The sequence below is a fragment of the Hordeum vulgare genome, chromosome 7H (genome assembly GCF_904849725.1).
Source record: "Hordeum vulgare subsp. vulgare chromosome 7H, MorexV3_pseudomolecules_assembly, whole genome shotgun sequence".
In the NCBI taxonomy this organism is placed as follows: domain Eukaryota; kingdom Viridiplantae; phylum Streptophyta; class Magnoliopsida; order Poales; family Poaceae; genus Hordeum; species Hordeum vulgare.
The window spans coordinates 109,835,540-109,855,112 of NC_058524.1; the positions used below are offsets into that span (position 1 = coordinate 109,835,540).

Consider the following 19,573-nt stretch of genomic DNA (forward strand, 5'->3'; position numbering starts at 1 on the left):
CCGATGACGCATGGGGTGTGGACCCTGATGCGGCAATTGCAGTGCCAGAACGGTGTGGTTCTACGCTTGTTTTGCCTGCCTGTTAAAAGGTAGGTCCTCCTGAACGCCATGGAGGCCCATGCAAGATGCGTGTGGACAATAGTTTTGCAGCAGCTGCAGGAACATCCTCGTGACATGTGCAGAGCCGTTGGTTGATCCGGCGCGTGCTCCGTCCAGCCGGCCAGTGACCCGTCCGCTGTACGCGCTTCGTGAGACCTGATTTTGCTCAGTTTCATAACGTACAGTTCAGTCCTAGTCCCTCCGTACAATAAACATAAGAGCGTTTAGATCACACCGACAGCAGCCAATGTGCATTGTTTACCCGTCTGTTTCTACCAGTTAATTGGAACGCGGCATGATAAAATACACACACGCCTTGATATCATTCGCCGCCCCCCACGCGAACGTGAGAAATAAGCATCGCGGCGTCCCACGTGATGCACGGTTTTGTTTATCCTAGGCCCGAGTCGCAGCAATGATACGACGAGCCACCCCGTGCCCCCTCTCTCTCTCTCTCTCTCTGCCCTCTTCGTCGCCATGGACGCAGTTGCAGCAGAGTAGAACAAACATCAGCAGCCACATCCTAGCAAACCTCACCAGCCGGCGGACTCCACGGTGAGCTCGCAGCGAGAGGAGCCACGCGCGCACAGGATCTGCGTTTGGCGGTACGGTACGCTCTGCTCTTCCTCAGTTCCTCTCCTCTTTGTATCCCGAGCTCTGGTCTTTTGGTTGGTGGCAGGAAGGACAAGAGAGCTCCTTTTCCCGTTACAAGAAACGTTTTTCTTCTTCTTCTTCTTAGGTTTAGTTTACGGGTGCTCCTAAAGGGGACGACTTTTCTCGTTGCAGAATGTTTCCAGGGTGGCCGATGGTGTGGTGAGCTTGATTGCTAGCTGCTCCGGTTTTTGCACGCCCAAGTTAGAACAACACAAACCCTTGCATTTCCATGCCGCTGGTGCTTGACACTTGTCCGTACACTGTTGTCCGTACGAAGAAATACAGTCAGGAGCTAAGAGCAACAGCAGCAGCTCAGAGAGCGAAATTCGGTAAAAGAAAAAGGATGGACAACTGGAGAAGGCGAGAGAACATGGGAGAATCGGTGAATGATTTGCTTGCGCTTGCCTCCCTTTGGTCTCGCCCCCAAATCGAGGGCATCGTGTCGAATTTAAAACCAAACCTCACTACCACGTCATGTGTCCCCGTGCCAATTTTCTTCTTCTTGGCTCTTCTCTATGCTGGCCTTAATCGATCCACGCACAACACGTGGATGTCGCAGTGCTGTTAGGTTGGTGACAGGAGTTGACTAGAAAATTAAACATTACTAGCAAGTGTATAATGGAGACATGGAGTTTTTGAGCCCGAGACTCGCGTGCTCTCTGATGAACACCAAAATAAATAATATATTTTAAAAATACGAAACAAATATGATTTTTTCTTACTAAACGTTGATGAATGTTTGGACAACGTGTATCTTTTTATGAAATGACAATGGTGATGCTCCGAAAAGACTATTGTTGGAAGCATTTTGGAGCATCAGTTTTGTTATTTTGCCCAGACCTCCACGGATGTTATTCTATCACAATTCTTTTGCACATTGTTACAACATCCATCAGTTTTTAGCAAGAAAAAGAAAATCAGTTTTTTTGAGACTTTTTACTATTTTTTTGGATGTTAGTGCTCATTTTCCGTTAGAAATGGTTCTATCTTAACGATGCCACATTGAATAACATGTGGGTTGAATAGAGATAAGTCAAAAAAGGTGGCTTGCCTTCTTTTTAGCTAATAAATGATCTCGATAAAAGGCTTGTCTCCATTGTATGAGATGCCTCTTATTCACATGTTTCTGCATGGCCTATAAGACCAGGAAGCACCATGTCTAGTTATTTTTGTTACCATTCGATACTACTACCCCCCCAATCCGACTTCATAAGGGTCACATGTGTTTTAATAGAAGGAAATTTTCAATGGAAATTAAACTATACCATTGAAATTTTCTTTTAAATGCTTATCACACATTATATATTTTGTGACATATAGCTAATATTCACTGATTGAATTAATAAAAAATAAACTTAAACAAATGAGGCACCCGAATGGAGGGAATACCTCTTTCCATGACAAACTAAAGTGAGCAATTTAACCTAAATAAAATATAAAAGCAAAATAAATGAGAAAACAAAATAACACAAAATAGTGGTTAGGACTCTTTGAGAGAATGAGCAGGCCAATTCATGTAGTCCAGCCCACTACCTTCCAGAGCTAGGACGGGCCGATTCAGAACGGCGACGGTCGCCTTGCCAGTTGCCAGAGACGGGTGCCACGCCAAAGCGGCGGTGGCGCGGGCTCGTTGGCGAGTCGGCCAGCGACGGAGGTTGCTGGCTATGATGGGGATTCCGTGGCCGGGAGCGAAGAAAGCTGGTTCAGAAGGGAGACGCCGAGATTGGGAGCCAGGTGACTACGCTGTCCACGAGCTCGCCGGTGATCCGGTGAAGGTCGACTTCATCCTCCAGAGGCTGCCGCGGCCGCGCGGGAAGTAACTGCTCGCCCATGGCTTCTGCTTCCTTAGTTTGACACCAAGTTACCATTGATTTGGACTTTGGGCCACCGAATCAGTCGCTCCACAAGCATATCATGCAACTGCGATTCATGTGATCTTGTCTGCAATTTAGCTCCAGGTGTACGAAGATGTGAACGCACTTTTTTGCTGATCTATCCAATGTTTATGCTCTTTTTCAGGAACAAATGGGGCTGATTTCATGGCATCGTTTACTTGTCTTCTTCAACCTGGTCTCGCTCTGTTGCGGTTTGAGTTCAGATGGCCATGCCCTTCTGGCTCTCTCCAGGAGGCTCATACTACCCGACATCATAAGCTCGAACTGGAGTTCTTCTGATACGACTCCCTGTGGGTGGAAGGGAGTTCAGTGCGAGATGAACATTGTAGTTCACCTCAACCTATCATACTCCGAAGTTTCTGGTTCCATTGGTCCTGAGGTAGGGCGTCTGAAGTACCTGCGGCAACTCGATTTGTCAAGCAACAACATCTCCGGTCCGATCCCTCATGAATTGGGCAACTGTGTTCTGCTTGATCTGCTGGATCTGTCAGGTAACAGCCTTTCCGGTGGGATCCCGGCATCCCTCGTGAATCTGAAGAAGCTATCGCAGCTCGGTTTGTACAGCAACTCCCTCAGTGGAGAGATACCCGAGGGCCTGTTCAAGAACCGGTTTCTGGAGCGGGTGTATCTCCAAGACAATGAACTCAGTGGTTCTATCCCTTCATCGGTTGGTGAGATGAAGAGTCTTAAATACTTTACGTTGGATGGGAACATGTTGTCTGGAGCTCTGCCGGATTCGATTGGCAACTGCACAAAGTTGGAGATTCTATATCTATATGATAATAAACTGAATGGGAGTCTTCCAAGATCATTGAGCAACCTCAAAGGGCTCGTGCTCTTCGATGCCAGCAACAACAGTTTTACAGGTGACATCTCTTTCAGATTCAGGAGATGCAAACTTGAAGTGTTAGTGCTATCTTCAAATCAGATCAGCGGGGAAATCCCTGGGTGGCTGGGAAATTGTAGCAGCTTAACCACGCTTGCATTTCTCCACAACCGTCTCTCTGGCCAGATACCGACTTCACTGGGTTTATTGAAAAAGCTATCATTCCTTATACTTACTCAGAATTCTTTGTCTGGGGTAATCCCTCCTGAGATCGGTAGCTGCTGGTCGCTGGTGTGGCTGCAGCTGGGCACAAACCAGCTTGAGGGCACTGTTCCGAAACAGCTGTCCAATCTGAGCAAGTTGCGGCGGCTATTTCTGTTTGAGAATCGCCTCACAGGGGAGTTCCCTCGGGATATTTGGGGTATCCAAGGCCTCGAATACGTCCTTCTGTACAACAACAGCCTATCTGGGGTACTACCTCCAATGTCAGCCGAGTTGAAGCACCTACAGTTCGTCAAACTTATGGATAATCTGTTCACTGGAGTCATACCACCAGGATTTGGGGGTAATAGCCCTTTAGTAGAGATTGACTTCACAAATAACGGATTTGTTGGTGGAATCCCGCCGAACATTTGTTTGGGTAAAAGATTGAAAGTTTGGAACTTGGGGCATAATTTTCTTAATGGTACCATCCCGTCCACTGTTGCTAACTGCCCAAGTTTGGAACGAGTTCGTCTCCATAACAACCGTCTCAATGGGCAAGTTCCGCAATTCCGAGACTGTGCAAATCTGCGGTACATAGATTTGAGTGACAATTCCTTAAGTGGCCATATTCCTGCAAGTTTGGGCAGATGTGCTAACATTACAACGATAAACTGGTCTAAAAACAAGCTTGGTGGACCAATACCGCACGAACTTGGACAATTGGTGAAGCTGGAAAGTCTTGACCTCTCCCACAACAGCCTAGAGGGGGCAATTCCTGCACAGATTTCCAGTTGCTCGAAGTTGCACTTGTTTGATTTGAGTTTCAACTTTTTGAATGGTTCTGCGCTCACAACAGTATGCAAGCTGGAGTTTATGTTAAATCTGCGGCTACAGGGGAATAGATTAAGTGGAGGCATTCCAGATTGCATCTTGCAGTTACATGGGCTAGTCGAGCTGCAACTTGGTGGCAATGTTCTTGGGGGTAATCTCCCTTCATCATTAGGAGCTTTGAAAAGATTGAGTACTGCACTAAACCTTAGCAGCAACGGGCTGGAGGGCAGCATTCCATCTGAATTACGTTACTTGGTGGATCTTGCAAGCTTAGATTTGTCTGGTAATAATCTCAGTGGGGATCTTGCTCCGTTAGGAAGTCTACGTGCATTGTATACCTTGAATCTTTCCAATAACAGATTCAGCGGGCCAGTGCCAGAGAATCTTATACAGTTTATAAATTCCACACCGAGTCCATTCAGTGGAAATTCAGGTCTCTGTGTGTCTTGCCATGATGGTGATTCTTCTTGCAAGGGAGCTAATGTTTTGGAACCTTGTAGTTCATTGAGGAAAAGAGGAGTACATGGCCGAGTCAAGATAGCTATGATATGTCTTGGTTCGGTTTTTGTTGGTGCATTTCTGATACTCTGTATCTTTCTGAAGTACAGAGGTTCCAAGACTAAACCTGAGGGAGAGTTAAATCCATTTTTTGGGGAGTCATCTTCTAAATTAAATGAGGTTTTGGAATCAACTGAAAACTTTGATGACAAGTACATCATCGGCACAGGTGGCCAAGGAACTGTATACAAGGCAACACTGAATTCAGGAGAAGTATATGCCGTGAAGAAGCTTGTGGGTCATGCACACAAGATTTTGCATGGAAGCATGATAAGGGAGATGAATACACTTGGTCAAATTAGGCACAGGAACTTAGTAAAACTAAAGGATGTTTTGTTCAAGCGTGAGTATGGGTTGATCCTCTATGAATTTATGGACAATGGTAGCCTTTATGATGTTCTCCATGGGACCGAGGCAGCTCCAAATCTAGAGTGGAGGATACGTTATGACATAGCTCTTGGTACAGCACATGGTTTAGCTTATCTCCACAACGACTGCCACCCAGCCATTATTCACCGTGACATTAAACCCAAAAATATACTGTTGGATAAGGACATGGTGCCACATATTTCAGACTTCGGCATTGCGAAACTTATCAACCAGTCTCCTGCTGATTCACAGACTACTGGAATTGTTGGCACTGTTGGATATATGGCCCCAGGTATGAATGTTAAAAATATGGTGCATGCTTTCTTGGCTTGGTCAATAATTATTTCATATTTTTATTGTATTCTTCTGTTCCGAGCTTGCTGCGACTGATTTCATGTATGTGTTTGTTAAAAATAATGACATTAGAACCTTAATATTTTTTACAGAAATTTTATCCATTCCTTGTTAAAATTTAGCTTATTCAAGAAAAAAAGGGGTATTCAATGCAGTCACGCATAATAGTTGCTTGATCGTTTGACAAATAGTAAAACATGTAGTACAAGAATGGGATGAAACAAAGGCTTGATAAATCTGTAAATACACTGATAATGGGCTTAATACGCCTGTAAATACATGCACATTGAAAAAATATTGAGCATATACAGCCACAGCTTCTTTCTGCTCATACTTTTGAACTGGGAACTAAGTGGCATTGTATTACCCACATGTATATCTAATGGGCCGTATGGTTTCTGGCAGAGATGGCATTTTCAACCAGGAGTACCATAGAGTTCGACGTGTACAGCTACGGAGTGGTATTACTTGAACTGATTACCAGAAAGATGGCCCTGGACCCCTCATTGCCTGAAGATCTGGACCTAGTCAGTTGGGTGTCCTCCACCCTGAATGAGGGCAACGTAATCGAATCCGTGTGCGACCCTGCTCTAGTGCGTGAGGTATGTGGCACTGCTGAACTGGAGGAAGTATGCAGTGTGCTGTCGATAGCCCTTAGATGCACCGCGGAGGACGCAAGACACAGGCCTTCCATGATGGACGTTGTGAAAGAGCTGACGCATGCTAGGCGTGATGTTGTATCGCTACCCAAGCAGGGGATATCTGGTTCCAGCAGTTCCTGTCAACACCTGTCAACTTGATATTTTGCTTCAGCAGTTGTAGTAAGGGCTTGTTTGGTTCGTAGAAAAAGTAGATGAAAATTATAGGAATAGGAGGATTTCTTTTGATAACACTGTCCATTCATTTTTATGTTCAAAGGGAAAATAGAGGTTGATCCCTCGTTTAAAGGAAAAATGCAGGAATTTTACAATCCAGTTGAACCTCTTTTTAGAATCTCTACGCATGAAGTACTCCCTCCGTTCCTAAATATTTGTCTTTTTAAAGGTTCAACTACGGACTACACCAAAGCTTAACATCTAAAGCTCGAGGCGTCAACCAAGCCCCAATGCCGGGTCTGGGGCACACACCAGTCTGACGCACTCTCAGAGGCGGCGGCGACCTTCTTCTACCGATCCATCTTCAGAACAGGAACCGACGCATCGACCTTGTCAGGCATGCCGTCGACGCCAGATAGCGTCGTCCTCCTGAACAGAGTCCATCGAACCACATTGGACGTCGAGGCTCCAATGGGCCACGCCACTGAGTTCCATCGTCGTCCACACGGAAGATGAAACCCCACTCCACCATAGGGCCCTTCGAGTCAACACTTGCTCCAAAACAATGCCCCTAGGAGGCCGAACAACATCGAATATGCCGTCATCGTTTGATCCGGGAAGACCCATATCTAGGGCTTCCCCCGGAGCATCCCGAGCGTGGTGCCGCGACCTGCAACAACGGTGCCTCGAGAACAACGTCACAAACGCCGCCCTCGTTGGCCATGACCGTAGGCGGCGCGATTTTTACCAGAAGTTGCGCCCCTCGATCTCGCTGCTGACTGGAATCGAACGGAGCCTCGCCGTGAAGACGAAAGACGCCATCAACATGCCGACAGGGAGCTTCCAGCCACCCCTCACTGGTCCCTCCTCGTGCCACTGACCGGACAAGGCCACACCGCGACAAATCTGGGAAGGACTCGAGATCCGCTGCCACTGTTGCCACCCATTTGCATAGAGAGAAATCACCCTCGTTGAATGAAGCGCCGCCACCGCTACCACACATCGTCAGGTAAGCCACTCCGCCACCCATGGTGCTTCGATTGTCACCGCACAAGAGCCCCCCCCCCTAACTTTCACCCCCAGCCTCCCCGCATGAAGCGACCCCTTCGCCTCACTAGAGATCCTGCTGCGTCCACCCACCCAGGAGCCTATAGTGCCGGGCCCGCTGCCACCGTAGCCTTAGCCGGTGGCAGCGGCTGCACGGGAAGGATTGAGGGAGGCCGTCGGCTAGGGTTTGGGGGGAGGGGGGTGGCGTCGTTCGAGGGGAGGCGACACAAGGAGCCCATCAACATCATACGTCTATGAAGCTCAATGATTGATGGTTGCAGCTCCACCAAGACCATGTGTTTCACAATGTCACACAAAAAGGTGCTTAGACTGGCAGTGATGTCTAACGACTTTGTTTGGTAACATGTTGGTTCTTGTTGCTACATTTCTCCTGAACGTCTAGAGATGAGCAGCATAAAAAAATCAACCACTAAAGATTACAACATAAATGAGGGGAGTTCATCAACCAAAAACAAGCTGACCAAGATCTATGGAAGAGGATGAAACTCCATTCACACTATAGTTCATCTCAGCGGCCTTCTCCTTGTCGGTCCATGACCATGAGTGCCGTTGCGTAACCTTCCCAGTCACAATGTCCCTTGTCGCAAACCTGCCTATCCTTGAACAAGGCGATACGACAGGAAGTTGTGCATACTCCTGCGACAAATCTGACAAGGTAAACATGCCTCCGCGTTGCTTCAAAACTAAGCATCACAAACTCGTTCAAGCAGTTTTGCCGAAGCAATATCGTCTGCCATGGTATATCATCACTAGGCTTCTCCAAGCATGGATCAATGTGGACACAGAGGTTCTATAAGGAAGGTGTCATCTTTTGTAGGAGACAAGGGGTATGAGACATCCCGGACAAGGATTCAAATTTCACGAGGATTCAAATTTTTAACATTAACTGTGTTGAATCACTTCACGGGAGTCAAACTTCCGACATCAACCGAATTATCCTCGCACCATGTTCTCCCATAACACCACAAACGGGCTACAAATGTGATACTTTATAGAAATTCTCTAATGAGCAAAGTGTGATCCCTCTGGGACAAGTGAAGGACTGACATAATGAATGTTGGGAGGGCACAAGGTGGTGCTGGTGTGTAATTCCAACTAGCTTGCTTGTAGGTAGGTGGGGGAACATTTTGAATACCAGTGATCTCGGTTGGAATCTCGATCGTTTGTGAGACGGAAGCGTCACCACTACGGGAGTGATGATGAAAGTGAAAGAGCTTCATAACTATTTTGGTGATGGTTTGTTCTATTTTGACGCTATAATATAGCATCATTTTATCCATGTCGGTGGGTGAGTAAATCTTCATAGCTTGTCCAGAATTCTCTCAGAACACACTGTTTCTTGTCCATTACACTCTTAAGGCGGTGAAACCCTTAGAAAGAGTCATTGGCTCTTTATAGCAATTGAAAGGGTCGACACAAACGTAAAGGGTGAGTGAATAGGTCTTCTACACACCATTTTAGCTCATTTTCTTTACATGTTAGGCTTGGTGGAATATAAGGTTACATTGATGTAGCTACGGTGAGGACAACCTATATGATACTTGCAAGGTCACATGACCAAAGAAAAACAACAAGTGACAAAGATCAGGTATAGAGATAACCAAGTCATGCGGAGATGAAGATGTATCCAATGTTCACTTCCTTGGAGGAAATCTAATCACTGTTGGAGAGTCGGGCACCATAAAGAACCATCTATTATTGAGGCACCATCATATGGTGATGCTCAACCACTAGTAGTTAACCTTCGGGTGGCCACAAAATCCATACAAACTCTAGGGATATCAATAAGGTCGGATTCTCAGCGATGACTCCTACCACCCATGAGTCAAAAAACAAAGTGAATGGTCGAACAGGGGGTTGGCAAAGAGTGGGGAAAGCTTGGAAGAAGTAAATCTAGAATAGAATGATCAACGGGCATCCTATCCAAAGTGGGAAGGGGTATTTAGGTGGTGTTGGAAGCTAGTCATTTTTCGCGGAACTTGCACATATGGGCAGTTCGGTCTAAAGGCCCAGTACAATACATATGTAAAAAATATGTTTGCATGAGACTCAAACTGAAATTCAAAACTGCTAGTAGAAAGACAACATCCGAACAGTTAGGGCATGCCACTAGATAAGCAATCCAAACCATCACCAATTGTGAGATACGAAATGCAAACTGTCACCATATGTGACGAACTCGACGGTACGTAAGCTATTGCAGCAACCCTATGACGAATTTTCTAACAACTTTTACATCGTAACAAAGAAAAATATTAAATTAAAAGTTTATATGAATAGTTACACATTTGGTTCACCTTTACCCATTGGGTTGGATCTGTCACTACACCAACACGTCATGTGATCTATGAGAAAATCACTAATTAAGAAGCACTGTTTATAAAGGTCACTCCCACCTTTTCGGGTTGTGACAAGTGACGCAGTGCATGAGTTTTCCCTTTTTTCTAGACCTGTTTATTCAAAATGTTTTATCTCTTAAACCATGGGTCCAAATTTTAAACCGTTTCCATTGTTGGATTCCTCGCGTCCACATCTTCAAAACTAGATCCCATGTTGATAGATTTTGACAAACTTTTTTTTTCATAAAAAAACCGTGCCCCTCGCGAAAGGAAAAAAACAAGTTTTTTTCGTTTCCAAAAGGCACGGTCATGCCTCTCGTGGAAAAAAATTAGTGCCTCTTATGGAAGAAAAAACACGTTTTTTCGTTTTTGAGAGGCACACACGTGCCTCTCGCAGAAGAAATAAAGAATAATAAACCTTGTTTTTTTCGTTTCCGAGAGGCACGACTCGCGGAAGCAAATCCGTGCCTCTGATGGAAGAAAAATAATAAAAACGTGTTTTTTTGTTTCCGAGAGATACAATCCTACCTCTCGCGGAAGAAAATACATGCCTCTCGTGGAAGAAAAATAATAATAGGTGTTTTTTTTGTTTTCAAGAGACATGGTCGTACCTCTCGTAGAAGCAAATCCGTTCCTCTCGTTGAAGCAAAGCCGTGCCTTTTGAGGAAGGAAAAAGAAGAAAACACATCTTTTCCATTTCTGAGAGGCACTGTCGTGCCTCTCAAAAGCAAACATGTGCCTTTCACGGAACCAAAATTGTGCCTCTCGAGGAAAAAAAATGCATTTTTCGCGTATTTTTTTGAATTATTTGTTTGTTCAAAAGCTAAACAGACCAATGAAAAACCGAAAAGCCAAGAAAAGCCATCTAAAAAGTTGAAACGCGTGCAGAAAAAATCCAAAGAAAATGCCCAAGACGCAACACGTGACGGTGACTGAGAACACGTCAAGTGGCGGCTGCTCAGAGTGATCATTGGGAGGCTTCCAAACAAGCGCTCCTTTGTTAGTTGCTCCCGGTCTATGGGTGTGTGGAGTTCCTTGATCTAAGGGCTATCAAAGGGGAAAATGATACTCCTTTGGTTTACAAGAATTTTGTTGGAATTGTATACTATATGATTCTTATACAGTTTTTTTTCTTCCTTAAATCCCTTTTGATTTGTAAGAATGAATTCATATTTCTATGTAGATTGTTTCTTACCCTTCATATTTCAAAGAAGCTCAAACCTAATTAAAAAAAATGCATATCCTCTAAACAAAATGACATTTCCCCCCTAGAATTGAGATGCATGGCATTTCATTTCATATGTCCCTGAACGTTTCACCGGATATGTCCTTGATCTGGACCTACAGATCTACTAAGCGTAATCGTGCTTGGCATGAGACCACACATTTAGTAAACGGGTTGGCCTGTGACGACACATTTAGTAAACGGTTGGCCTGTGACATGTTTAGCACGCTGTGTTGCATGGTTTTTAGATTGCTGTGTTGTGTTTTAAGCTTATTGGACTGTTTTTAGGTCACACATATATAGGCTGTGCTTCAAAAAATATAAAATAAATAAATTGGGTATACCATGCCGGCCCGCGTGCCCAGCTTCCAGGCGCAGGCACGGCCCATTCAGCCTGGGCCGTGCCGGACCAGCTGGCACGGCCCGTCTGGCCAGATCTGATCCAGGTCTCCAATCTTGGCCTCGCTGGCCGACGGCCGCCGTTTCCTCGTTACTACGCAGCCAGCAGTTCTTTCCTCATCGCCGACCGAGCGCCGCCGCCACCGATCGAGGCGAGTTCGCCGAAGGTCGCAGCGAAGAAAGACGGTGGCTGCTATGGACGGCGGTGGTGAAGTGGGGTGCACCAAGAAAGAGGCGGAGGCCGAGTACCATTGCCACGACTTCGAGTGGGAGGACCTCCGGGCGGATGTGGAAGCCAACCCTTCCTTCTCCTACCACCTGTCCCCTTTCCCCACGACCACCGCCTCGCCGCAGCCACCATCATCGGAGGCCTGGAGAAGCTTCCACCGCCGCCACGCCTCCGGCAGGTTCTTCAAGGTTGCTGATTCCCCCTTCTCTCCTAGGCCCCTTGCGCATAACACTTGCTTCTATTTGTATTTTACTTATCATCAATTCGGCAGCAATGCGACCCACTAGATCACATGGATTCATGGACTAGTGCAAGGTTGCATTTCTTTACCGGGGAAACGACTGCGTTTCTGGGAGCTGAGCCGTGCAGCTAGACAAGACAGCAGTGAAGACAGACTAGATTACTTCCTTTCCCAATTTTTTCATGAGTGAAGAGATACTATAACTAAAGCGTCAAATTAGCGACTGGAATGAAACGATTCCTGATTAGCAGTGTTTTGACATTTTGTACCATATTATCACCGAATTCACAAATACCAGAAGATTGTTCGTTTGTTCATTCTTATGGAATGGAAACTTTTACTAAGGGGCAATTATGATGTGCATCCTGTCAGCAGCATCTTGTTAGTAGGATCAAGACTAGCGATATCCATAGAGATACAGTGTTGCTATCTACAGCAGACTGAACTTAGGGGAGTTGACAAAATAACATATCTTCGTCTAGCTTTGACAAAATAACATGATATGTTTATAACTACGGTTATGATCTTGCACCCTGTGTGTTAGATGATCATTTTTTTCTTGTGCGTTTTTTTTCATTTTCTGCTTTTTCTTCACCCATAAGCTTTGGAAAAGTAAAGTACTATACATTATACCTTTGATAGCAAAGTATTTTCTAAGTTTTCTAGGAATACTACAGTTTAATTTAGTCTAACCTGTTTGGCAATCATTAAAAATATTAGTATTAATACTATGGTATCTTCAAAACCACAGTATTATCTCTGTCTAAAAAAAAGAACCCCTGACCTCTTTTTTTAAAACTGAGCAAGCGAATAAAACGCCGAATAGATAGCTTTTTCCACGTTCTCCTCTTTCCAAGCCATAGCTAGTCTTGTCTTCGTCGGCGGCCATGGATATTATCATCCTCCCAGGGTGCTCCTCCCGCCGCTCATGCCGGCCGCTGGCCTTTGCTTCCAGGTGGCCATGCTGTTCCCCCTCCCACCGCTCTCCGCACAGCCGGAAGCTTCACTTCCTGTTCAACTGCCTCTTCTTTGTGTATGGCCGTTTTAGTGTATGGGGCTAGCTAGCTAGCTAGCTAGCAATACGCATGGTGTAACTGCTTCAAACGACTAGCTAGGAAATTTACTTTGTTGCATACAAGCATTTGCCAAACAGGATCACGGTATTCTCAATACTCTAAAATATCTTGGTATGTCAAAACTATGGTATCATGTACCTACAGCCTAAACTACTATGGTTTTGCAATACTTTGAATTTTGCATTACTTTGCTATCAAACACGTACCTAGATAGGAGTTGGAGTAGGAAGAACTGTCGAGTTCATACCATTTGTGCTCGCAAATCAATTTAAGATCCCATCTCACTTTGTTAGGAAAGAAGGTATTTGCTGAAGGAATTTCCTGAACTGCTTAACAGCAAAGGATGTGCAAAGGTTTTAGAGGTGGGGTGTGGGAATGGAAGCACTGTTGTCCCCATTCTACGGTAATATTCTCGGATCTGTGATTTTATTTCAGTAAAATCAATCTGTTGGTAATAGGTTCTCTCAATGCAGAATGTTTATTGTATCATATTGCAGTAGTCTTATAGCCGCAAGCCTGCAGATAGCTTTGAATATGAGCACTTCTCAAGTACATGCAAAGTTCGTGAGGGACGACTTTGTGGAAGTGCGAGATCAAAGTGAAGGTCCAGGAAAAATATAATAGATTCAAGAGGAAGGAAAGGGATTGGGGATGCAATTGCAACATTTAAGTGGTTCAGTCCAATACAACACGCCATATATAAATAAAGAAAAGTTGCAGTGGGGCTTTGTCCTACTGTATAGCTCAAAACAAAAATACAATACACCATCCTTGGCTTATACTGGTAGTCACTGCCTATGGAGCTCGAGCTATCCTTCCAAATTGCAATGGATAGATGCTAGCATATCTGCCCACTTAATCAGCTCATGTTTAGTACTTGGTCCAAATTCTTTGGACCTCAGTGCACTGAACAATGACTATATCCTTCTAGACATTGGTTGAGCTGCTCTGTTTGGCGGTCAAATTGAGGTGGTGAACAGAGCCTATCTGCAATTGAGCAGCTACTCTGTTTGGCTATCAGATATTGAGACTTGTGGGTTGTGGCGTACCATGAACCTTTTACGCATTTTGAGGAATGCTCAGAAAATCATGCAGAACCGTCAAAGGGTATGCTTAAGGGGTGAACAGTTATTAATAAACTTATCAACAACATAATGACCACCAAAATCACAAGATGTTTTTTAGGCAAGAGAGGCCTTTCAATGAGAGTCAATTGCAAAAAACCACCATATTTGTGGCTAGGTTTGCAGGAAACTACCAACTCGTTATTCCGTTGCAGAAAACACCGGAAAATCTCTTGAGTCGTTGCAAAAAGCACTAATCAGCCGTTTAGGCTCATTTGACCTCTTTTCCGACAGGTGGGTCCGGAAAACGCCGACGTGGCATAACGGCTGGACAGACGGCGCCGTTTGGATTAATTGCAAGAAACTATCACATTTGCGGCTAGGTTTGCTGAAAACCACCAACTCGTTAATCGGTTGACACCGCGTTAGCAATGAACTTGTTGCAAAAACACTAATAGGGTGATTTAGCCAGTTCAATCACTTTCTAACACGTGGGACCGGATTGAAGGAGATGAATTGGCAAAAAATTAGCACACACACCCCTAGATCTTTAAAAAGTGTCCAACGAGAAGTAATACGAATAGGTGCCATCAGTTTAATTACTTTCTAAAGTTGGCGTTTTCCAGGCCCACCTGCCGGAGAAGAGGTCAAACGAGCCTAAACGGTCGATCAGTGCTTTTTGCAACGACTTAAAAGATTTTTCGGTGTTCTCTGCAACGGATTAACGAGTTGGTAGTTTCCTGCAAACCTAGCCACAAATGTGGTGGTTTTTTCAATTGACTCCTTTCGATGAAGTAAATAGTTACTACTGTCTAAGGTCCGGATGGAAGCAGCAGAGGCTGCAAGATGCCTGTGCATATATGATCCTGAAGCATAACATTTTTGCGCCGTCCTTTGTTTGCCCGTGACCCATGGTGCTTGAACTCTTATTATTTAGTACTTCAGTGTGCCAACCCTGGCAATTCCCTTCCCTTTAAGTTTATTGCATGCAATGCGGACCTTTGCTTTTCTTTTTGCACGCTTACAGCACTGATTGTATCTCTTTAAGGCATTTAGAACCAAACACACGGATAGAGTAAAGTTGCGAGTAGTCGTTGTTAAGTAGTTGATGAACGGTTACAGTGAACACACAAGGACTATTGCTAATGATGATGACTGTCATAATGAACGATTCCTGCAGATGTAGTCCAAGCATCACTGTTTATGCTTGTGATTGTAGTGAAGACACTCTAGAGAAAGCAAACGAGATTGTGTGTAATACACAGGGGGTTGATGCCAAGGATAGATTCCACCCTTTTTTGCTGGATGTTTCTAAAGAACATTTTCCAGGTTGGTTGTTCTGCAAATGTTGTCAAAGTTCAGATGGAAAGGTTGTTGATCTCTCACCAGGTACTTACTTTGTTTATATATTTTGTCTATTTCAAAGCAAAAAATCGCATAATATTGAACTCATCACTCCTTCCAGATTCAAGTCTTCTTTATGTAAGGGGAAAAAACTCAATCTCGCTGAAAGAAGATCAGTGTTGTGTTGGCGGCATAGATTTTATCACCATGGTTGGTGAATTTCGTTCTACCATCTATCATTCTCCCTCCCTTCAGCCAAAGCATCTGCATCAGCATTAGATTCAGCTCAGTTGTACTTTAAAATTTGACATCATGGTGTGGTTGGATTTCTATTTTCAGAAGTTATAATAAATATTCTAATTCTGGATGTATTAAATGGGAAATCCAAACCTTCGCTATTGGTGCTCACGTCTATACCTGGTTAATAAATACCGTCTTTTCGTTGACAGATATTTACGTTGTCAGCCATACCCTTCAACACAATTTCAGCTACTCTAGAGCGTTGTGCGTCTGTTCTAAAACCAGGCGGCCTTGTTTTGTTCAGGGATTATGGTAACATCTCAGGCATGGTATTAACTTCTACTCCCACCGATCGGAAAAAAGTGTCTCAGCTTTGAACTAAGGTTGAATTAATCTTAGTTGAAAGCTAAGACACTTTTTCCTGATCGGAGGGAGTATAATTTATTTATAAGCAACCACTTCCTGACAACTCTTCTTGTTTTCATATTAGGCGTTTATGACATGACAATGCTTCGATTCTTGCCTCACCAAAGAGTGGGATTTCGGGAATATATGCGTGCTGATGGCACCTATTCGTATTTCTTCTCGTTGGACACTGTAAGAGAACTCTTTCATGCTGCTGGACTACTAGAGGTAACTCTAAAATCTCAATGATCTAATGTGGAAGGTTACTTTGAACAGTACTGCACCATGAGTCAGTAGCACCTGCATCAGGCACATCAAGATGTCCATGCATAGGACAGTTTTATCTGGTTGCCAATTTCATTTCATCTATTTGTTTTATCTTGTAGAGTCGTTGTATTCAGTTGTCTTCTAAATATCTGTTGTTAGAGACTGGCTATTGAAACAAACCATTATCACAAGGAATATATCAAGTTCCTATCTGTCCCTTTATACCACCACAGTAGGTCCAGGGTCACCCTGACCAGGCTTTTAGCATCTGAGCTATCCCTTTACACCCTCTGCGTTCCTTCATACAGTATGCAACTGTCAGCGAACCGTCAGGGAGCCATATAGGCATGATTTGTGGATTGTTCTGTATGCTACCTGACATTATGTTTTGTGTGGATCACAGTTAATGCACCATAATTGTATTCAAAATTATTCTTTACGCCTTAATTTTAATTGTAGTTTCAAGTTATAGACGTATACTAACGAAAATATGGTTCCAATCCCAAATTTCATCAACAAGCTTCTAAAATTGCCTTGCTTTATCTAATTGATACTTGCTCTTTTCATTTCCTTCGTTTTCTTAGGTGGTCTGCTTCAGTTTCATTTTTGCAGTGTGTCTACAGCTTATAAGACGCTCACGTGTATTTGCTTATCTGCGTGCAGTCGGAGCTGGAATACTGCTGTGTCAGATCAGTGAATAGAAAGAATGGCAAGAACATGCAAAGGGTATGGGTGCATGGCAAATTTAAAAAACCCACAAGTCAATGACTTTGTGGTTCCTCGGATGTGCTTCTAATGTACGAATGCTCTGCCGCGAACATGTAAATTTGCGAATTTAAATACATATGTTTCACTTCTTGTCAATCATGGTTCCTTGATTTGCATGTCGAGAGTTCATAGCTCCTCCCTAGATCTCTAGGCTCACAGGCATTGACGGTCATTGATTTGGAGGTCGTCAAGGCTTGGTTGGACGCACTGGATGGAGCAAAGCGAGGGAGAGACAGGAAAGGGACCTCAACGACAGTGACAAAGCAGGCATGAGGCGTACATGCTTACTCCTAGCTTGCTTCATCAATATTGTATTGTACATGTAGTACGAGTTGTTGCCTCATGCCTTATATTCTTTTGCATCATTCCTAAAGGTTGTATGTTTCATATGTGCGAAAATAATACTAATCTTGATTCTAGAAACACACTCGTGTAGTGACTACCATTCCAAAATTGAAGCACCCAATAGTGCTTTCTGAAGCGATGTTGTTACAACCGGGAAGCATCTAATATGCAAGGGACGCAAATGTTTTTCTAGGGTGGAATGTTTAGTTGATCTATATGGATGGATACAAGAGATCTTTGTAGAAATTTTTGACGGTTTGCAGTGTTGGAATAATGCTCATACGATCGAAGCAAATTGAGCAAGTACGTATGACAAAACAAATTCAATCTGCATCGGAAGCACACTAGAAGAAAAATGTTCTTTTAATATGTTTAGGACGTCGATAACCATCACATCTATGGTGGGAGCAACACCCGACCACACGTCACATGATCACAAATTAGGTCATATGTCACTACATACATGCACAAGTGATGACAGTGATGATGTCAACAGTATTTTTTTGTCTTTTCATATTTTTAAATGTTTTATATCTTAAATATAAAATCCGATTGAAAAACCGTTTTCATCATTAAATTCGTCGCGACGAGATCTTTAAAACTAGATCTCATATCAATATGTTTCGATGACTTTTTTTTGGTTAAAAGTTGTCATATCTACTGCACATAAATTGCCATCATGATTATACTAAAGTTGTCATGATATATTTCAACTATTGATTCTTCTACGTATAAAGTAAATGTTGACATGTTATAAAAAAGGAATTAAGAAACTAAACTCACCATGATGAACTACTAAAATTTGTCATGATCAATGAAATAATTTTGACATGGTTCATAAGTACTCCCTCCATTTTTATGTACAAGGCCACAAACTGAAATTACAGGTATGAAAGTCAAGTTTAGTACATGTTTTACAACCTACCTTTTCTTTTCATTTACTAGGATCATTAATACACTTCATGCATGCAAGAACAGTAAGCAGAGGAAGTAGTTGAGTGTCATTATGACTGTATGATCATTAATATACTTCATGCATGCAAGAACAGTGAGCGAAGGAAGTAATTAAGTGTCATTATGACTGTATGCATGCAAGTATTAAATAGGTTGTTAGTTCGAGGAAACATCATTATTTTTTGCCTCGATTACTATTGGTGACCTTATATAAATGCAAAATGTATATTCCATAGTGGTCTTGTATAAGTAAATGGATGGAGTAAAAAACATATGCCTTTACTTTTAAAATGCATGGTCAATGGCTCAAATTGGCCATGAATCATAAACTAAATTCACATGGTAAATTCACTTAAATATTCCATGATACTTGCACTAAAATTGCCATGGTTTATACAAAAATATTTTCTCTGTTCAAAATACTAGAATTGCCATGGTCAAAATACTAAAATTGCCATGATCTATAAACTCAATTTGCCATGATAAATTACTGAAAATTGCCATGATCCATGAATATAATTTGCCATGGTTTACTGCTAAAATTTGCCATGGTCAATTAATACAAAAAATCCATGGTCAATTAATAAATTTTTTTGTAAAAATTAGTTGAAATACAATGGTAGCTTTAAATCTAGAAGAAAAAACTAGATAAAACATGTTGTGAAAATTTTATTGTAAACACTGTGGCAACTTGAATGTAAACACCATGGCAACTTTTGGCCCTAAAAAATGTCGTCAAAACATATCAATATGAGATCTAGAAGATCTCGTCAGACGGATTTAATGGTGAAAATGAATTTTTAATTGGATCTTTTATTTAACATATAAAACATTTTAAGCCCAAAAAACCCAAAAAGATTCCGGTGATGTCATATGTTTGATGTGGCAAGGTGGATGACTAGGAGACGTGTGGATTATGTTGCCTCGTGCCACACGTGTAAACTTTATCATTTAGATATGTTTTAGATAAATAATAGAAAACATGGAGCAAAAAACTTATTGGA

General features: G+C 43.1%; 2 protein-coding genes across 6 annotated transcripts; both read left to right on the top strand.

Annotated features, from left to right (window-relative positions):
- Nucleotides 1-2,371: 2,371 nt before the first annotated feature.
- On the top strand, nt 2,372-6,785 carry LOC123411132 (receptor-like protein kinase). Its single transcript, XM_045104063.1, has 2 exons — nt 2,372-5,728; nt 6,196-6,785. The coding sequence occupies exons 1-2, from the start codon at nt 2,779-2,781 to the stop codon at nt 6,588-6,590; spliced, it is 3,345 nt and encodes a 1,114-aa protein (XP_044959998.1). The 5' UTR covers nt 2,372-2,778; the 3' UTR covers nt 6,591-6,785.
- A 4,927-nt stretch (nt 6,786-11,712) lies between these two features.
- LOC123411301 (tRNA N(3)-methylcytidine methyltransferase METTL6) lies at nt 11,713-17,750 on the top strand. Of its 5 annotated transcripts, none has more exons than XM_045104231.1 (8): nt 11,715-12,053; nt 13,476-13,585; nt 15,427-15,635; nt 15,712-15,800; nt 16,040-16,142; nt 16,321-16,463; nt 17,166-17,299; nt 17,414-17,750. In XM_045104231.1, exons 1-7 carry the CDS (start codon nt 11,832-11,834, stop codon nt 17,268-17,270), a joined length of 981 nt encoding a protein of 326 aa, XP_044960166.1. In that variant the 5' UTR covers nt 11,715-11,831; the 3' UTR covers nt 17,271-17,299; nt 17,414-17,750. The 5 variants fall into 5 exon arrangements, with proteins under 5 accessions (XP_044960168.1, XP_044960166.1, XP_044960167.1 ...); XM_045104232.1 differs by having other exon boundaries at nt 17,454-17,750; XM_045104233.1 differs by lacking the exon at nt 17,414-17,750 and having other exon boundaries at nt 11,713-12,053; nt 17,101-17,366.
- The last annotated feature ends 1,823 nt before the right edge of the window (nt 17,751-19,573 follow it).

Bases quoted from the DNA above. Each gene is read 5' to 3' on its own strand.
- LOC123411132 (XM_045104063.1), top strand. From the start codon at position 2,779: ATGGGGCTGATTTCATGGCATCGTTTACTTGTCTTCTTCAACCTGGTC. The intron at 5,729-6,195 runs GTATGAATGTTA...GGTTTCTGGCAG, and splicing joins TGTTGGATATATGGCCCCAG to AGATGGCATTTTCAACCAGG.
- LOC123411301 (XM_045104230.1), top strand. From the start codon at position 11,832: ATGGACGGCGGTGGTGAAGTGGGGTGCACCAAGAAAGAGGCGGAGGCC. The intron at 13,586-15,426 runs GTAATATTCTCG...CGATTCCTGCAG, and splicing joins ACTGTTGTCCCCATTCTACG to ATGTAGTCCAAGCATCACTG. The intron at 15,801-16,039 runs GTTGGTGAATTT...TTTCGTTGACAG, and splicing joins GCATAGATTTTATCACCATG to ATATTTACGTTGTCAGCCAT.